This window comes from Amborella trichopoda, chromosome 13, assembly GCF_054954075.1.
Source record: "Amborella trichopoda isolate Santa Cruz 75 chromosome 13, AtrichopodaSantaCruz75HAP2 v2.0, whole genome shotgun sequence".
In the NCBI taxonomy this organism is placed as follows: domain Eukaryota; kingdom Viridiplantae; phylum Streptophyta; class Magnoliopsida; order Amborellales; family Amborellaceae; genus Amborella; species Amborella trichopoda.
In genome coordinates, this window is record NC_142348.1 from 7,784,763 (window position 1) to 7,800,121 (window position 15,359).

The 15,359-nt window shown below is 33.4% G+C and overlaps 1 protein-coding gene across 1 annotated transcript; it reads left to right on the forward strand.

Moving 5' to 3' along the window:
• Positions 1 to 2,010: 2,010 nt before the first annotated feature.
• Positions 2,011 to 13,784, forward strand: LOC18432553 (O-fucosyltransferase 36). Its single transcript, XM_006842655.4, has 4 exons — positions 2,011 to 2,040; positions 4,025 to 5,341; positions 12,985 to 13,234; positions 13,402 to 13,784. The coding sequence occupies exons 2-4, from the start codon at positions 4,035 to 4,037 to the stop codon at positions 13,576 to 13,578; spliced, it is 1,734 nt and encodes a 577-aa protein (XP_006842718.1). The 5' UTR covers positions 2,011 to 2,040; positions 4,025 to 4,034; the 3' UTR covers positions 13,579 to 13,784.
• The last annotated feature ends 1,575 nt before the right edge of the window (positions 13,785 to 15,359 follow it).

A 15,359-nucleotide genomic window follows, 5' to 3' on the forward strand; every position in this document is an offset into this window, starting at 1 on the left:
CACCTAAATTTTTCCGAATATATTATAAGTAAAATTTTTATTTACTCACATTAAAGTATTGTCATTTGGTTTGTCAAGAACCAAAACAAAAAGCAATCATCATAAAGTTCAATTATTTAGGAATCGGGCTTGGCGTTGAGTGGTTAACAAACGTTTAACAATGGTATTTCTCAAGTTCTATTCCGATTGAACTACCGAAAAATAAGCCAACTATTTTTCTAACCGCCTAGAGTTACAAAAATCGCCTATCCAACTCAAGGAATCTCTTAAGTTGGATCAAATGTGCGATAGGGGATCCAAGGCAAAATAAAACCCTGAATCGCCCGAGTCTCCTAAATTTAGTATGTGTTTTTCGTTTGTGTTACATATAGCCTGGTTTGACTTGGGAATGGGTTGGGTTAAAGATCCTCAACAAGTTCAATTTTAAGTTTTAGTTAAAGAGAGAAATGTTTGCAATCCAAAAGCTCGAACTACAAATTAAATCGAATTATTTACTGATTTTTTTTTTTTTAAAAAAGCTCGATCTGACTCAACAGGCTCCCCGATTCATATGACACATGACTCGAACATACTTCACTTTCTGTTGGGTTTCCCAGAGTCTTGCTACATCTAATGGGATTTAGAAACCATAATATGTTTCACTAAAATTCTATTTTTTAACAAATTAATTGTCTAACTTTAGTTCTTTTAATTTTTAAGTAAATTGGATTGGCTTAGGTAGGCATTATACAAATTGAATTGTTTTATCAAAATATAATTTTGTAAGTTTTGGGTACGTACATTATACCCGATGTAGGCTTTGGCTACCTACATTATACTCCATGTTGATTTTCTTGTAAATTAGTCTCCATAAATTTTTTTTACATGCCATGTTAGTTTAAAATTAATAATTTATCAAAAAAACTTAATAATTAAAAGAAAAATATACCATGAGACAATTTATCTTTAGTACAAAGTGGTTAAAATTAATCTTGACGTGAAATTAGATGGCTACATTTATACTATTGACGAAGCTCAAACTTCAAAAGAATTTTTTTTGAATATTGTGACACCCTCAAGCTATCAGATTTCATATCGTATGGTTACGAGTAATTGTGACTTTCTTGTATCAAAGATAAATAATCTCATTGTATACAATCCCATAATCAAGTACATTCTCAAAAGGGAAAAGTTTATATAGAGCCGAGGCTCTAAGCAATCAAATTTGAGCCTAGCTCAAAAAATTTACTAGAAGAGGTTGTTTTGATGCCCAAATATCTTCAAATTGATCATCTCGACATCGGGATGCATAAACATGAAAATGGATTTCAAGTTTTGGAAATAGTGTATTTTGTAACGTATTTTTTGACCGTCAATTTTCAAGATTTTCAAGTTTTCATAAATGTGTCGATCTACATTATTTTTTAAAGCTTTAAACTTTATAAATAAATATGAAAATATAGTTTAAGGCTATCACAAAGATTTCCAGTATTGAAACCATATTTCTCGACAGTATTTGAAGGTAGGTTTTAATTTGATTGTTTAGAGCCTAGGTTTTATAAAAACCGCACCCTTCTCAAAATATCTCACACACACATACACACATATATATATATATATATATATATATATATATATATATATATATATATATATATATATGGAAATAATTTGTTAATATGATCAACCATTCTTTCACATTTGTTCATGACAAATGATTGCCTACCAAATCTCTCTCTCTCTCTCTCATAACAAATGATTAAGACCTGCAGCCTACCTAAAGGTCCTAAACAACGACCTTCTCTCTCTCACCTGTGTAAACACCCATTCTCGCTCTTGCTCTCTCTACCACCTAAACACACACATACACTTTCTCTTTCTCTCTCTTCATATAGTGAATAGTAATGGAGGGGGAGGAATTTGCAGGTCATTGAAGTTGGGGACAGTGTTTGCAAGTGAATTGGTGATATGCAGCATGAAGGGGATGACAGAGGGTTTGGGACCTTGTGCTAAACAAGTATTCAATCTTTCCATTGGAAAATATTTAAGGTCGCCTTTCAGGTAAGTGAAAAAAAAAAAAAAAAATGGAAATAAAGGTACCTTTGGCATTTCTCTATACTCACCCTTCACATGTAAATTCTTTGCTTCTTCAAGCCTTGAAAACAGAGTTTCATTAAAGGGTGTGGTTTTCATAAAGTTGCAACTTTAAACAATCAAATTAAGACGCATCTCTAAATTTTATCATAAATATAATTTTGATATAAAAAATTATTAAGATTGTTTGAGAATCTATTCTCATCTTTAATTATAAAATTTTAAATATTAAAAATGGTTCAAATCAAGTAGATCTATAAACATATGAAAATCTTGAAAATGGACGGTCCAGATAATGTGTTACAAGATATAATGTTTCACGGACTTGAGATCTTTTTTTCTTTTCATATTTATACATCTCGATATTTAGATGATCAATTAGAGGGTTTTTCAACATCCAAATAACCTTTTATGGTGGATTTTGAGGTGCATCTTTAATTCTTGCAACCTTATTTAAACTTTTCCTATCATTAAATAAGGGCTGCGGTTTGTATAGACCCTAGGCTCTAAACAATCAAATTAGAGCCTACCTTCAAATAGTGTCGAAAAATATGGTTTCAATATTAGAAATCGTTTTGATAGCCTTAAAATATATTTTTATCTTTATTTATAAAGTTTAAAGCTTAAAAAATAATATAGATCGAGAGATCTATGAAAACTTGAAAATCTTTAAATTTGACGGTCTAAAAGTGTGTTACAAAATATACTATTTCCAAAACTTGAAATCTATTTTTATATCATGTCCATGCATCTTGATATCGAGATGAAGAATTCGAGGATATTTGGGAATCAAAACAATATCTTCTAGTGAAATTTTTAAGGTAGGCTCGAATTTGATTGTTTAGAGCCTCGGCCCTATATAAACTTGGAAAGCTTTCTATGTTCCCCCTACAACATAGAAGTTATATGTTCCTCCTACCATCCAGCCGTCTATTTTTAATCAAGTGAGTCACTCACCATTTGATCTTAGATCCGACGTCTCAAAGTATTTTATTTTTAGTTTTTTTAATACAATTTTTTTGAATATGAAATTTGATGCGTACCATCTTCTCATTTGGTACGCGTCATCTTCTCATTGAATACAAAATTTGGTACGTGCCATCTTTTCATTAGAGCGCATCTATAAAAGATATTAACAAAAAAAAAAAAAATTATAAATGCGCCCCGCTGGTTTCGATAGGTACGATTGGCCAATGTTGTGTAATACTATTTTTTTTAATACGTTATGTATTTTATAGTAACATTTTATATATATTTTTATATTTAAATATTTAGTTTTCAATTGATTGTTGAATCAATTTTGGCCAGACCATCACTCGTTGGAAGACCAATCCGATGCCGATAACTGTGGGCTAAACCACCTAATTAGGAGTTATGATCTTTTCTCTTAACAAAAAAAAAAAAAAAAAAGAGGTGTGTATATCTTATTTTTAGTGAGTAAAAAAAAAAAAAAAAGTGTATATCTGATTTTTAGTGAGTAAAGAAAAGGTTTGTTTAAAATTGACTACCCTTCAAAATACAAAGACAAATATTAAAATTAATTCTGGTACGTGTGTCTATTAAAAAATATCATTCTTATTTTAAAATTATTTTACAATAATATATCACAAAAAAATAACTCCCCCGCTGCCAACCAAAAAAACCCACCTTAGCCGTTTCTGGTTGCTTTGAGCCAACGATTTTAGTTATTAAATCCAACCCATGGTTTATTCAAATATTAACCTTTAGTAGATTATCAAAAAAAAAAAAAAAGATTATAAAAAAAAACACACACACACTATTCGTGAGGCTTTTGTTCTCTTTTTGTATGATCGCCAACATTGTGGCACCTGCAAAATTTGCAAATTGCGACTATCACTCTCAGAGCATTCACCAATACCCATTCTCTGAAATCCCTATTTTTTCCTCTTTTAAACCCCAATTCTCTCTCAAAACCGTATTTTTTTCTCAGGCCAACAGTGATGGCGAGAGAATCAGACGATGAAGAAGATCAGGAGCGCCTGATCCATCGGGAGAGCACAGACGAAGCCAAGATCCAACGGTCCAGCTTCGAGATTGATGAACCAGTTACCAAAACCTTCAAATCCTTCCCTTTCTTGCACAGGCGGTATCTCTTGGCGTTTCTCCTCCCTCTCTTCCTCGTATTACTGTATTTTTCCACTGATTTTTCGAGGTTTTTCCAAGTTTCTTCTTGCTTTCAAAGCCCCATTGATTCTCAGATTAGTCTCATGAGAGAAGCAGAGCTTAGGGCTTTGAATCTCCTCAGAACTCAGAAATCAGGGCTTTTTCGCCTCTTCAACCAGTCATTCAGTAACCCTAGCTCTGAAATTTCATCAAATTCCACTGCTTCAGTGCCTACAAATTCTTCCTCGAATTCTACATTTAGTGTCCCAGATAATTTGAATGAGAAAAAATCCTCGCCAATGATTTCGCTCGGTGAATTCAAGAAGGAATTGATTAAACAGATCAAATTGAGCAATGAAGTTGAGCAGGCTTTGTTATCTTCTCATCAATTTGGAAATGGATCTGGATCAGTGAACTCTGACGAGTATTTCAATGGATTTGGGTCTTACAGTAAATGTGGGAAATGGAACTACGGAAAGGAGAGGAAAACCATTGAATGGAAGCCAAAACCCAACACGTATTTGTTTGCAATTTGTGTTTCTGGCCAGATGTCAAACCACTTGATTTGCTTGCAAAAACACATGTTTTTTGCCGCTGTTTTGGGTCGAGCTCTGATCTTGCCAAACCCTAAATTCGATTACCAATATGATAGGGTCATAGATATCGAACACATAAACAAATGCTTGGGTGTTAAAGCCGTACTCACATTTGAAGAATTCTCTCAGTTAAAGAAGGATAAGGTACGAATCGATCGGCTGATTTGTTATATGGCTTCAACCCCTTGTTATTTGGATGAGGAGCATATTAAGAAACTCAAGGGTTTGGGAATCCAAATTGGGAAACTTGAAGTGGCTTGGAAAGAGGATGTAAAGTTAAAAAATGAAATTCCGTCTCATCCCCATGTTAGCGAGATAACTGAGAAGTTTTCTTGCAAAGATGAAGTTTTGGCGGTTGGGGACTTGTTTTATGCCAATGTAGAGGAGGAATGGGTGATGCAACCAGGTGGTCCAGTTGCTCACAAGTGTAAAACTATCATTCAACCAAACCGGCTTATTATTTTGACAGCCCAGAGATTTATACAGACTTTTTTGGGGGAGAATTTCATGGCTCTACACTTTCGACGACATGGGTTTCTGAAATTCTGGTATGTTAGTATTCTTCTTCTTCAGTTGAAGGCATACGAGTATGTTTAGAATTTTATTTTGTTGTTTGAGAAAATGTTGGATAAGATAGTATTTTTAAAATGTTATTTTATTTTTACTTTGGGATTGTATACAATGAGACCATTTACTTTGATATAGGGAGGTCACAATTACTGACGACCATCCGATGCGAAATCTGATAGCTTAGGTGTATCACAAAGTTCGAGAAAATTTTTTTTGAACTCTGAACTTGGTCAATAAAATAAATGCAACAACCCAATTTCACATCCAATGGTTAAGATTAATTGTGACCGCATTATACCAAAGGTAAATGGTCTCATTTTATACTTTCCCTTTTAGTTTTACCTAAAAGTTGTCATGGGTCCAGATTGTGGCATTCAACTCTCTTTACGACCTTGATTACTTGTCTGTAAATAAAAGGAAGAAAAAACCTTGGACTTATGTTGTTTAATACTTAATTTTTCTTCTGACTACAACACTAGAAAGTGACATGCGATTTATTTGGAAATCATGTTTCAGTGTGCATTAGTTAAATGGATATGTTCTGTTGTATCTATCACACGACTATGTAGTTCGATTTAAAATTATGTATGGTAAGACAATTTAATTTTGGTACAAAGAGGTCAAAATCAATATGGACCATTAGATGTGAAATCGAGTGGTTTGGGATGTATCATTGGCTAGGCACGAAGTCCAAAATAAAATTTCTCGAATGGTGTGACACGCATAATCTGTAAGATTTCACATCCTATGACTAAGAATGATTGTGACCTCCTTGTTCCAAAAGTAAATGGTCTCATAGTATATAGTGCCATTTGAATTATATCTATTTTACTTGAGATGACACTACATCTGTATCCTTGGTGTATAATGTAGCTGAGGTGACTAGCAAGAAATTCTAGTAAGTTAAATCCTTTATATATATGGGTTTGTCTAGAGTTAACAACCCCTTAAAATACAAAGGTTCAAGTTAGAAGGGGTTGTGATGGGTGTATTTATCAAAACAATGATTACCTTTTTATTAAAAAATTATTTAAATTGGTAACTTTACCATTAAGCAATGGCAAATTTCAAATTTTCACAAAAATACAATGGTATTTTGGAAGTTAGTGTCCTGGAACTTTATTTGTAGAGTGCTTTTATCCTTTAGTTAAAATTTCAATTTTACCCCTTATGGAGATGACAAAAGTACCCTTTGTCTTGTAGTAAATTTACAAAATTGCCCACAAAAGTAACTTTTTTTAAAAAATAAACTACAAAATTAATAAATCCACCACCCTTCACAACTCTCTCTATCTTGAACCTTTGTAATTTGAAGGGTTGTGAAGTTTAGATTATATATATATATATATATATATATATATATATATAGGTAGTCACTGTTGTACACCCATATGCGAATGGCCCATATTGAATCTGGGCCATTCTGTGGCTGATCTGACGCTCATGGATGTCTGATAGTATTTGAATTTTAATTTTTTTCTACGAATCCAAATCACTTGAAATTTTAGGCATGCATTATTCTCATCAAGGCACACTTAATAAAAATATAAAAAAATAATTTGTGAAAAAAATTGACCAAATACCCCCCAAAACTTTTCAGGGGTATTTTGGTCAATTTATTTCGTGTAATTTTTTTTTTATATTTTTTGTAGATTCATTTATTTTTGAAGAACACACGCCTAAAATTTCAAATGATTTGGATTTGTAGAAAAAAAAATTAAAATTCAAACACTATCGGACATCCATGATCGTCAGATCGGCTCAAATTGATCTGGGTCATGGGCGTTTACTGAAGCAGTACGCACCTGGGCGCACAAGATTGGTGCCTACTTAAAAGAGTGAAATGTTGGGAACCGAGACTTTCTTGATAACCCCTTGTCACAATGAATCCCCCCAGTACGACAAATCTAATACCTCAAAACCAACTTGCCTATTACGGGCAAATCGATTTTAGGTATTCCACACCCAAGAACCGAATATAGTATAGTAAATTTGGAAAAAATCAGATGAAATCAAGATAAAGTAAAATAAGAAATGCAAAGATACATTCACACACCACAAACTATAATCCAATCACCACGAATAGATAAATATACATGGTTCACCCTAATTGGGCTACATTCGTGGGCAACAGGCAAGGAAACTTTTTCATTATCATGGAAGATTTACAAGTTTTATGGGTATGTAAAAATTACTTCATAATGACAAAGAAAAAGCTCAAATGGATTTTTCATACCACAATAATACCATCAATCGATTCCTTTCTTTGCTACAGTCGACGAAAATTGTCGCCGCAAAGAAGTGCTGATGAAATCTGGTCCAATACAAGAGCACAACAAAGCTAGGGTTTGTGCAAAACTTCAAATCTCTATCTCCCAAAAACTTCCTCTTTTTTTTTTCTACAAGAACTTCTCTCACAAATACCCACATGATACTCTTATCTTTTTCTATAATGACTTTATGTAACCTATAAAGGTCATTATATATTTGACCAAAATATCTTTGGATAATACAAGAAATACCTGAGGTCAAATGAAAGGTGATTTTGCATCACCATCCCAACAATTTACCGGGCATGTGCTAGATTTGAAGAAAAGTTTGATTTCATTTTCTTCTCTAGATATGGACGGTTACATATTTATTGAGCAAGGTGGAGTGCTCAAAGTTTCAAAAGGGGCTCTAGTTATGATGAAGGGAGTCTAGGAAGAAAACTTGAATTAATTATTGGGCAAAACAATTGTAAATTGTGATCATCATCATCGTTAGAGCCTTTTCCTAACTAATTGAGTTCAGCTACACGAATATTGGTCTGCCATATACTCTATTAAAGTCCATACTTTCAGTGAGGCCATAAGTCACCATATCTTTTCGCATTATTTCCAACTATATCCTTTTGGGCCTACCTCTCGCCCTTTTTGAGCCTTCACTTGAACTAACTCGTACACCGAACAGGTGCTGTGTTGGGTCTACGCTACACATGGGTAGCCCACCTAAGTCTACTTTCTCTCATCTTATTGCCTATTGGTGTCACACTTAAATTCTCCCATTTCAAATTCTATCCCTTGTTGTTTTGCCACTCATCCATCTCAACATCCTCATTTCAGTACACTCATTCAATGTGTATGTTGTTTCTTGACCGCTCAACATTCTGTCTTATAAAGTAACGCTGGTCTAACAACTGACCTATAGAACTTGCCTTTTAGTTACATTGGTATGCGGCGATCACATAAAACTTAGGTTGCACATCTCCACTTCACCCACCCAGTTCTAATTTTATGTGCAACATCTTCCGTAATCTCTTTATTTTTCTGGATTATCGACCCAAGATATCAAAAGTACGATCATTTTCGTATTCATTGGCCGACAATCTTAACTACTTCCTCATTACTACTCCTATTATTAGTAAGCTTGCATTCCATATACTCTATCTTAGTCTGGCTAATTTTAAAACATTTAGATTCTAGAGCATCCCTCCAAAGTTCTAACTTTGTGTTGATGTCGTTTCGTGTCTCATAGATCAAAACTATCTTGTCCACAGATAACATAGTTTTGATCGTAAATTTGGTTGTAGAAAAAGAAAAAACTCGGCAACAGGTACATGGTTTAGCAATGGATGATCTTGATAGACAGTTTTGGTAAGGATATTCGGCGAGGTGGAAAAATTGATGATTTGGAGCTTTCAAAAGAGGATGGGAAGCTGGAAGGACCTATGTTTTTATTCCGAAACAGTGCTCAAAATTTGGTGAAGGAAGTGCCGATGTGATTAGACTATTGTATACAACTCTAGTTTCAATTTTGATCATTGCCATGGTTTGTATAAAATTTGTTATTTCACTTGTTTGTGGTCTTATTGATTGGCTTGTATTTAGCCTAGGAAGAAAATGTTGGAATGGAGTGAAATGGCTACTGTAGAAATTAAGAAGTACGGGCACGTAATGCCAAGATTTTGGGCATATGCATGGCTTTGTGGGAGAGACTTGTGCAAAGGATCCCGGTCAAATGAGATCAAACACTGGTTATGCTTGGAGGTGTGTAAGAAGGGTCATAAAGCATATGAAGCGATGTCATGGCCTCAAAGAGGTCAAGGAAGAGAGAGTTAAAGAAGGTGGAGTTTGCGTGAGAAGCACAAGCACGAAGGAAGATGAACAAGGCATGTTTATGGAGGTTATTGGGCTAGAGAGCTTCATTAGCTAAGTTTTCTAGGTTCTTCTAGAAAGGAATAAACGAACATAGATGGCAAGGTGAGGATGTAATTTTGCATCAAGTTGGAGATTGCTGGGATGATGATGCAAAATCACCTCTTATTTTATTTAAGTTATTTCTCGTATTGTTCAAGGGTAATTTAGTCAATTATACAATGAGTTTTATAGGTTACATAAAGTCATTGCATAGAGATGGACGAGTATCACGTGAGTGTTTGTAAAGAAAACTCTTGTAAAGAAAATGAAGAGAAGTTTTGTGGGAATAGAAATTGGGGGTTTTGCACAAACCCTAGTTTTGTTGTGCCCTTGTATTTGGTTGGATTTCATGGGCATTTTTTTGCAGCGACGACGCTGGTCGAAGGTAGCAAAGAAATGAGTCGATTGATAATATTATTATAGTATGAAAAATCCATTTGAGTTTTTTTCTTTGCCATTGTAAAGTAATTTGTACATACACATAAAACTTGTAATTCTTCCATGATAATGAAATCGTTTCTTTGCCAGTTGCCCGTGGATGTAGCCCGATTAGGGTGAACTACATATATTTGTGTGTTTGTGGTGATTGGATTAGGGTTTGTAGTGTGTGGTTGTATTATTGCATTTCTTATTTTACTTACTTGATTTCATCTTATTTTCTCAAATGTACACCATAGTCGGTTCTTGGGTGTATGGATTTCTTGAGATCGATTTGTCAGTAACAGGCAAGTTGGTTTCAAGGTATTAGATTTGATGTAGTGGGGGGTTTCATTGCAACAAAGGGTAATCGAGAAAGTCTCATTTCCTAACATGGAATAATACATTGAGGATTTTTTTTATACTAGTATATCTTTATGGATACATATAGCATGCCCTCTTGGGGGCATGTCATATATTCTCTGTTTGCATTTTTACCTTGTGCGTGTCTTTGTTAAAAACATTATTCACTTTGACATTGTTTTATTTTTCTTCTTTCTTATATCTATGTTACTAATTGACATTGTCTTGTTATCGTTTTATTTATAGATCCTACTTTTTCTTAAGCACTCACCTATAAAATCAATTCAAATTTTTTGCCCATGTCCTGCATTTGGCCAAAGAGTCATCTGATTTGTCAAGACAATTTCCCTGTATCTTACCAGGATTTCTTCCTGAGCACCTTTTAACCGTAGTTGATTTGTATATTTTCAATGTTATCTTATGCCGACTTTTAGTCATTTAATGAACGAAACATTGTGTAATGAATGAAACTGAGTTATCAAGAAAAACAAATCCTATATATGTGTTCTGGGTGATTGAGGGAGGGTGGGGAAGTTGTGAACAACAGTGGGCCTGTTTAACATAAAGAAGTCAAAATTCAAGCTCTTATACATGTATGTCTTGTAAATTTAGTTGCTTTTTGCTTGATGATGTAAAAAAGATTTTAATGCCAAATTACTATCCTGGTAAAACAATATTGTGTATGTATAATTGTTTCAATTTTCAATTTTCTTATGATATTAGTAAATTTTCTTGAGTTATTTATTATGTGGATTGAGAACTTCAGGGCATGAAACCTGATCGAGTAAGCCACATGTACCTCTTTATGTATTTATCAATGGTGGTTCCAAGCTGATTTTACCTGCTATGTGGGGCATGGTGGAGAATCAATGCAGCCACTCAGGCTCGGTGACCTCTATGTGTTACTAAGAACTTAAAAAGAAAAAAGGATAACATGATATAAGATTTCAACTGCATTTGTCTTGTGTGTGTGATTATATGTGATTTAATGGTTAGATATTATTGAAACCCAGTCTTAATCGATTTAATGGTTAGATATTATTGAAACCCAGTCTTAATCTTTGGGCACCAAAATGACGTAAAAAGTCCTTTTTTTTGTATCTTGTCATGAATAAATAGATTTTCTTTTTTCCTCTGAAGTAAAATAACATATAATGGTTTATACTGTTAAATGCCTATGCCCCTTTCATGCTGGATTTAATTTTATATTTTCTTGATTTAGTTTTATATTTTCTTGACTACTGATCTGAATAGGCACTAAACACTTCTTCGAATGTCTTGCTCTCTTTTAGAGGTTCCACTAGCATATGGTCAAAAGAGAGAAAGGAAATATAACTTATGCTTAACTGGGCTTGGCTAGTTCAGTATTGGGACCTATACTAGAATTCTAATTTTTTGATGACAATGTGCCTGCTGGCTCCAGGTTGAGTTTTTCTTTTTTTGTCTTGATAGATTGATAGCCCCACTACGTTTTTCGTTTTGAATGTTTGATAGCCTCACTACATTCTCATAGAAATGTGCACCTCCTACAGTTTTTGGGATCCAATTTCTACTGAGTTCAACTCTTGCAGTATTCAGGATTTGTTGGTTTCATGTACTTTCTGCTGTTAAAACCTTCGCTTCTGGTACGTTGTTTCCACGTTCTACTGAGTGAACTTCTCATTTGCTGCTTCATGAAAGTTTTTCTATAGGGAAAAGGTTATATAGAGCTGAGGCTCTAAACAATCAAATTTGAGCCTACCTCAAAAATCTCAATAGAAGAGGTTGTTTTGATTCCCAAATATCTCAAATTGATAATCTTGACATCAAGATGCATGGACATGAGAAAAAAATGGATTTCTAGTTTTGGAAATACTGTATTTTGTAATGCAGTTTTGGACTGTCAGTTTTCAAGATTTTCAAGTTTTCATAGATCTGTCGATCAACACTGCTTTTGAAGCTTTAAACTTTATAAATAAAGATGAAAATATATTTTAATGCTATCACAAAGATTTCCAATATTGAATCTACATTTCGTGACACTATTTGAAGGTAGGCTCTAATTTGATTGTTTAGAACCTAGGCTCTATACAAACCGCACCCTTTTCTATATATCTTTGGTGTTAGCATTTTTCTGTACTTAAATCTGTGCTGTCATTTTTCTGTACTTAATCTGGCCTGTCATATCGTTCTACTCATATAGTTTATGTATCCTACTCCATTAGACTAAAGACGAGCATAATCAGTTAGGGTTATCACTGTTGATGGATAATTAGAGTTGGGCCTCCATTTCTGTAATGTTCTGTTGTGGTGGGTCCCTCTCTCTATCTCCCATCCATTTCATTTGACAGTGCTGAACCTTGTAGTGTGGTGTGGTTTCCATTAGGCCTTTGACAATTTTATATTTTCCTAATAAGTTTTAGATGGTAGCATCCAAGTTTATGAAAAAATTGATTTTCTTACTGTATGGATAATAAGAGTTGGGCCACCATTTCTGTAATGTCCTGTTGTGGTGGGTCCCTCTCTCTATCTTCCATCCATTTCATTGGAGAGTGTTGAACCCTACAGTGTGGTTTCCATTATGCCTTCGACAATATTATATTTTCCTAATAAGTTTTAGATGGTAGCATCCAAGTTTATGAAACAATTGCTTTTCTTACTATATGAATGTTTTTTCACCTCAGCAATGCAAAACAAGAGAGCTGCTTCTTTCCAATCCCTCAAGCGGCTGATTGCATTCTTCGGAAAGTGCAGAGAGCAGACACACCGGTGATTTATCTCTCAACTGATGCAGCTGAGAGCGAAACCAATCTCCTCCAGCTGCTTACCGTGGTTAATGGAAAGACTGTTCCTCTAGTCAAGAGGCCATCTCATAATTCCGTGGAGAAATGGGATGCCTTACTTGTAAGGCACCACCTTAACTCAGATGATCAGGTAGTAAATTGTCTCCTTTTTCCAGAATATATATTGTTTAACTATAAAGAAGTCTTTTGCCTCCAGGGCAATTGATTGCTTAGTTTTTCATTCTCCCCTTTATGTCTCTATTATCATGGGAATCTTCGAAAATGTTGATGTTTGTTAACTGTTCTCATTTCCTAAAGGTTGACGCCATGCTCGACAAGACGATTTGTGCCTTGTCTAAGGTGTTCATTGGAGCTTCCGGCTCAACTTTCACAGACGACATCCTAAGGTTAAGGAAAGACTGGCAATTGGCTTCTGATTGTGATGAGTACTTGTGCCAAGGTGAGCAACCCAATTTCATTGCAGAAATGGAGTGAAAAAAGAGAATGCCTGATTTTCTCTCCAAAATCACCTGAGAATCTCTCTCCTCAGTTCGGTGTGATTGCCTGTATATTTCATAGCGCTTCTTTTGTATGATAGTGTATTCTGCTTCTATTGAGCAATTTGGCTTTGTATCAATTGGTTCAGTGTTTCACTTCCTGTGTAAAGAGTTTTTGTTTTACAATGATATACTTCTCACAAAGTCTCACTTCCATGGACAGACATCATCATCATCATCAGTCTCACTTCCATGGACATAACTAAGGAAAATGGAAGCTGTTAAAAAATAGAAATATTTTTTTACTGAGCTGAGTATGATTGCAGTGATAAAGAACAGAGAAACAAAATAGACTGAAACGAACAGAGACCACGAAGAGACTGTAAACAAAGACCACAGAGAAATCAAGGCAACAGGGAAACCTCTTTCTTTGTGGTCTTTTGGTATCAAAGCCCATATCATTCTTTGGTTCTCATCAGTGTTAGAAAGTGCGACTCGAACCGAGTAATTGGTCCTGGCTTGAGCTGATTACTTGGGCCCAGTTCGAGTAACTCAGTCTGATTAGTGTTTAGTACTGTAGCAGAGAAAAAAGGTCAAAAAATTATAAAAATCCAAAAAATAGCAAATACATGTTTAAAGTAAGATTATGCAAAACATTTCAAGATGATGTTAAAAAAGTAGTAAAAACATAAATTTTAAAAAATCAACATGTGATGGGGGGTATTTTTGAAATAATCTAAAAAAGATGAAAAAAATATAAAAGTAAGTATTTATGACCAAAACACTTTTCAATTTTTACTAAAATGATAGAAAGCATAAAAAGACCAAATAAATTTCTTATTTTTAAAGATTTTTTATTATTATTTTTTTAATATCCTTGAGTTGGACATCCAACTCCAGACATTTCAAGATCGTCAAGGGCCTGAGCCCAAGTAACTCCGCCTAGTAGAAACCATTTGGCCGATTTTTCAATCACTGATTCTCATATCCTCTCTGGTCTTTTGTGAGCTCATGACTCACAGTAGTTAGTCTGCTGTCTTTCTATCGCCCTTACGAATCTTGGTGGGATTTTTAGGTGTGTTTTGTTCTTCCTATCTCTATTCTAATTACTATGATATTATATTATTATATTATAATACTATTATAATATAATAATAGTAATAATATAATAATAATATTGTTATAATACAATAGTAGTAATAATATAATAATATTATTATTATAATACAATACTATAATAGAAGTAACGATGATGAAAGGATGATCATGATGATGATGATATTAATAACAATAATAATAATAATTAAATAATAATATCATATTATTTTATTATTATTAACATGATATAATAATATTATAATGAATATATCATAATAATATTATTATATTTATTATAAATATAATACAACATAATATAATTATTATTTTAATATTAATTATTAATTTTATATTGTCGATCTCTTCAATTAGTTGGGATAAAGTTTTGTTGATGATATTATTATTATATTACAATAGTTATTATATAATTATAGTCATTATTATATATAATAATTATTATGAAATATATGAATATACTATAATAAAATATAATAATAATAATAATAATATAATATTAACTTATTAGTATACTATAATATTAAAATATTATTATTATAACAGTAATATAATTAATACTAGTTAAAAGTTTATATAAGGATGCAACCTTTTAATGTAGAAATACAGATGCACATCAAAAATCCATCGGAAAAAGTAGTTTTAATGTTGAAAAGCCTTTTGGTT

Coding starts and splice junctions, on each gene's coding strand:
- LOC18432553 (XM_006842655.4), top strand. CDS start 4,035: ATGGCGAGAGAATCAGACGATGAAGAAGATCAGGAGCGCCTGATCCAT. Junction 5,342..12,984: donor CATGGGTTTCTGAAATTCTG/GTATGTTAGTAT, acceptor TTTTCACCTCAG/CAATGCAAAACAAGAGAGCT. Junction 13,235..13,401: donor ACCTTAACTCAGATGATCAG/GTAGTAAATTGT, acceptor CATTTCCTAAAG/GTTGACGCCATGCTCGACAA.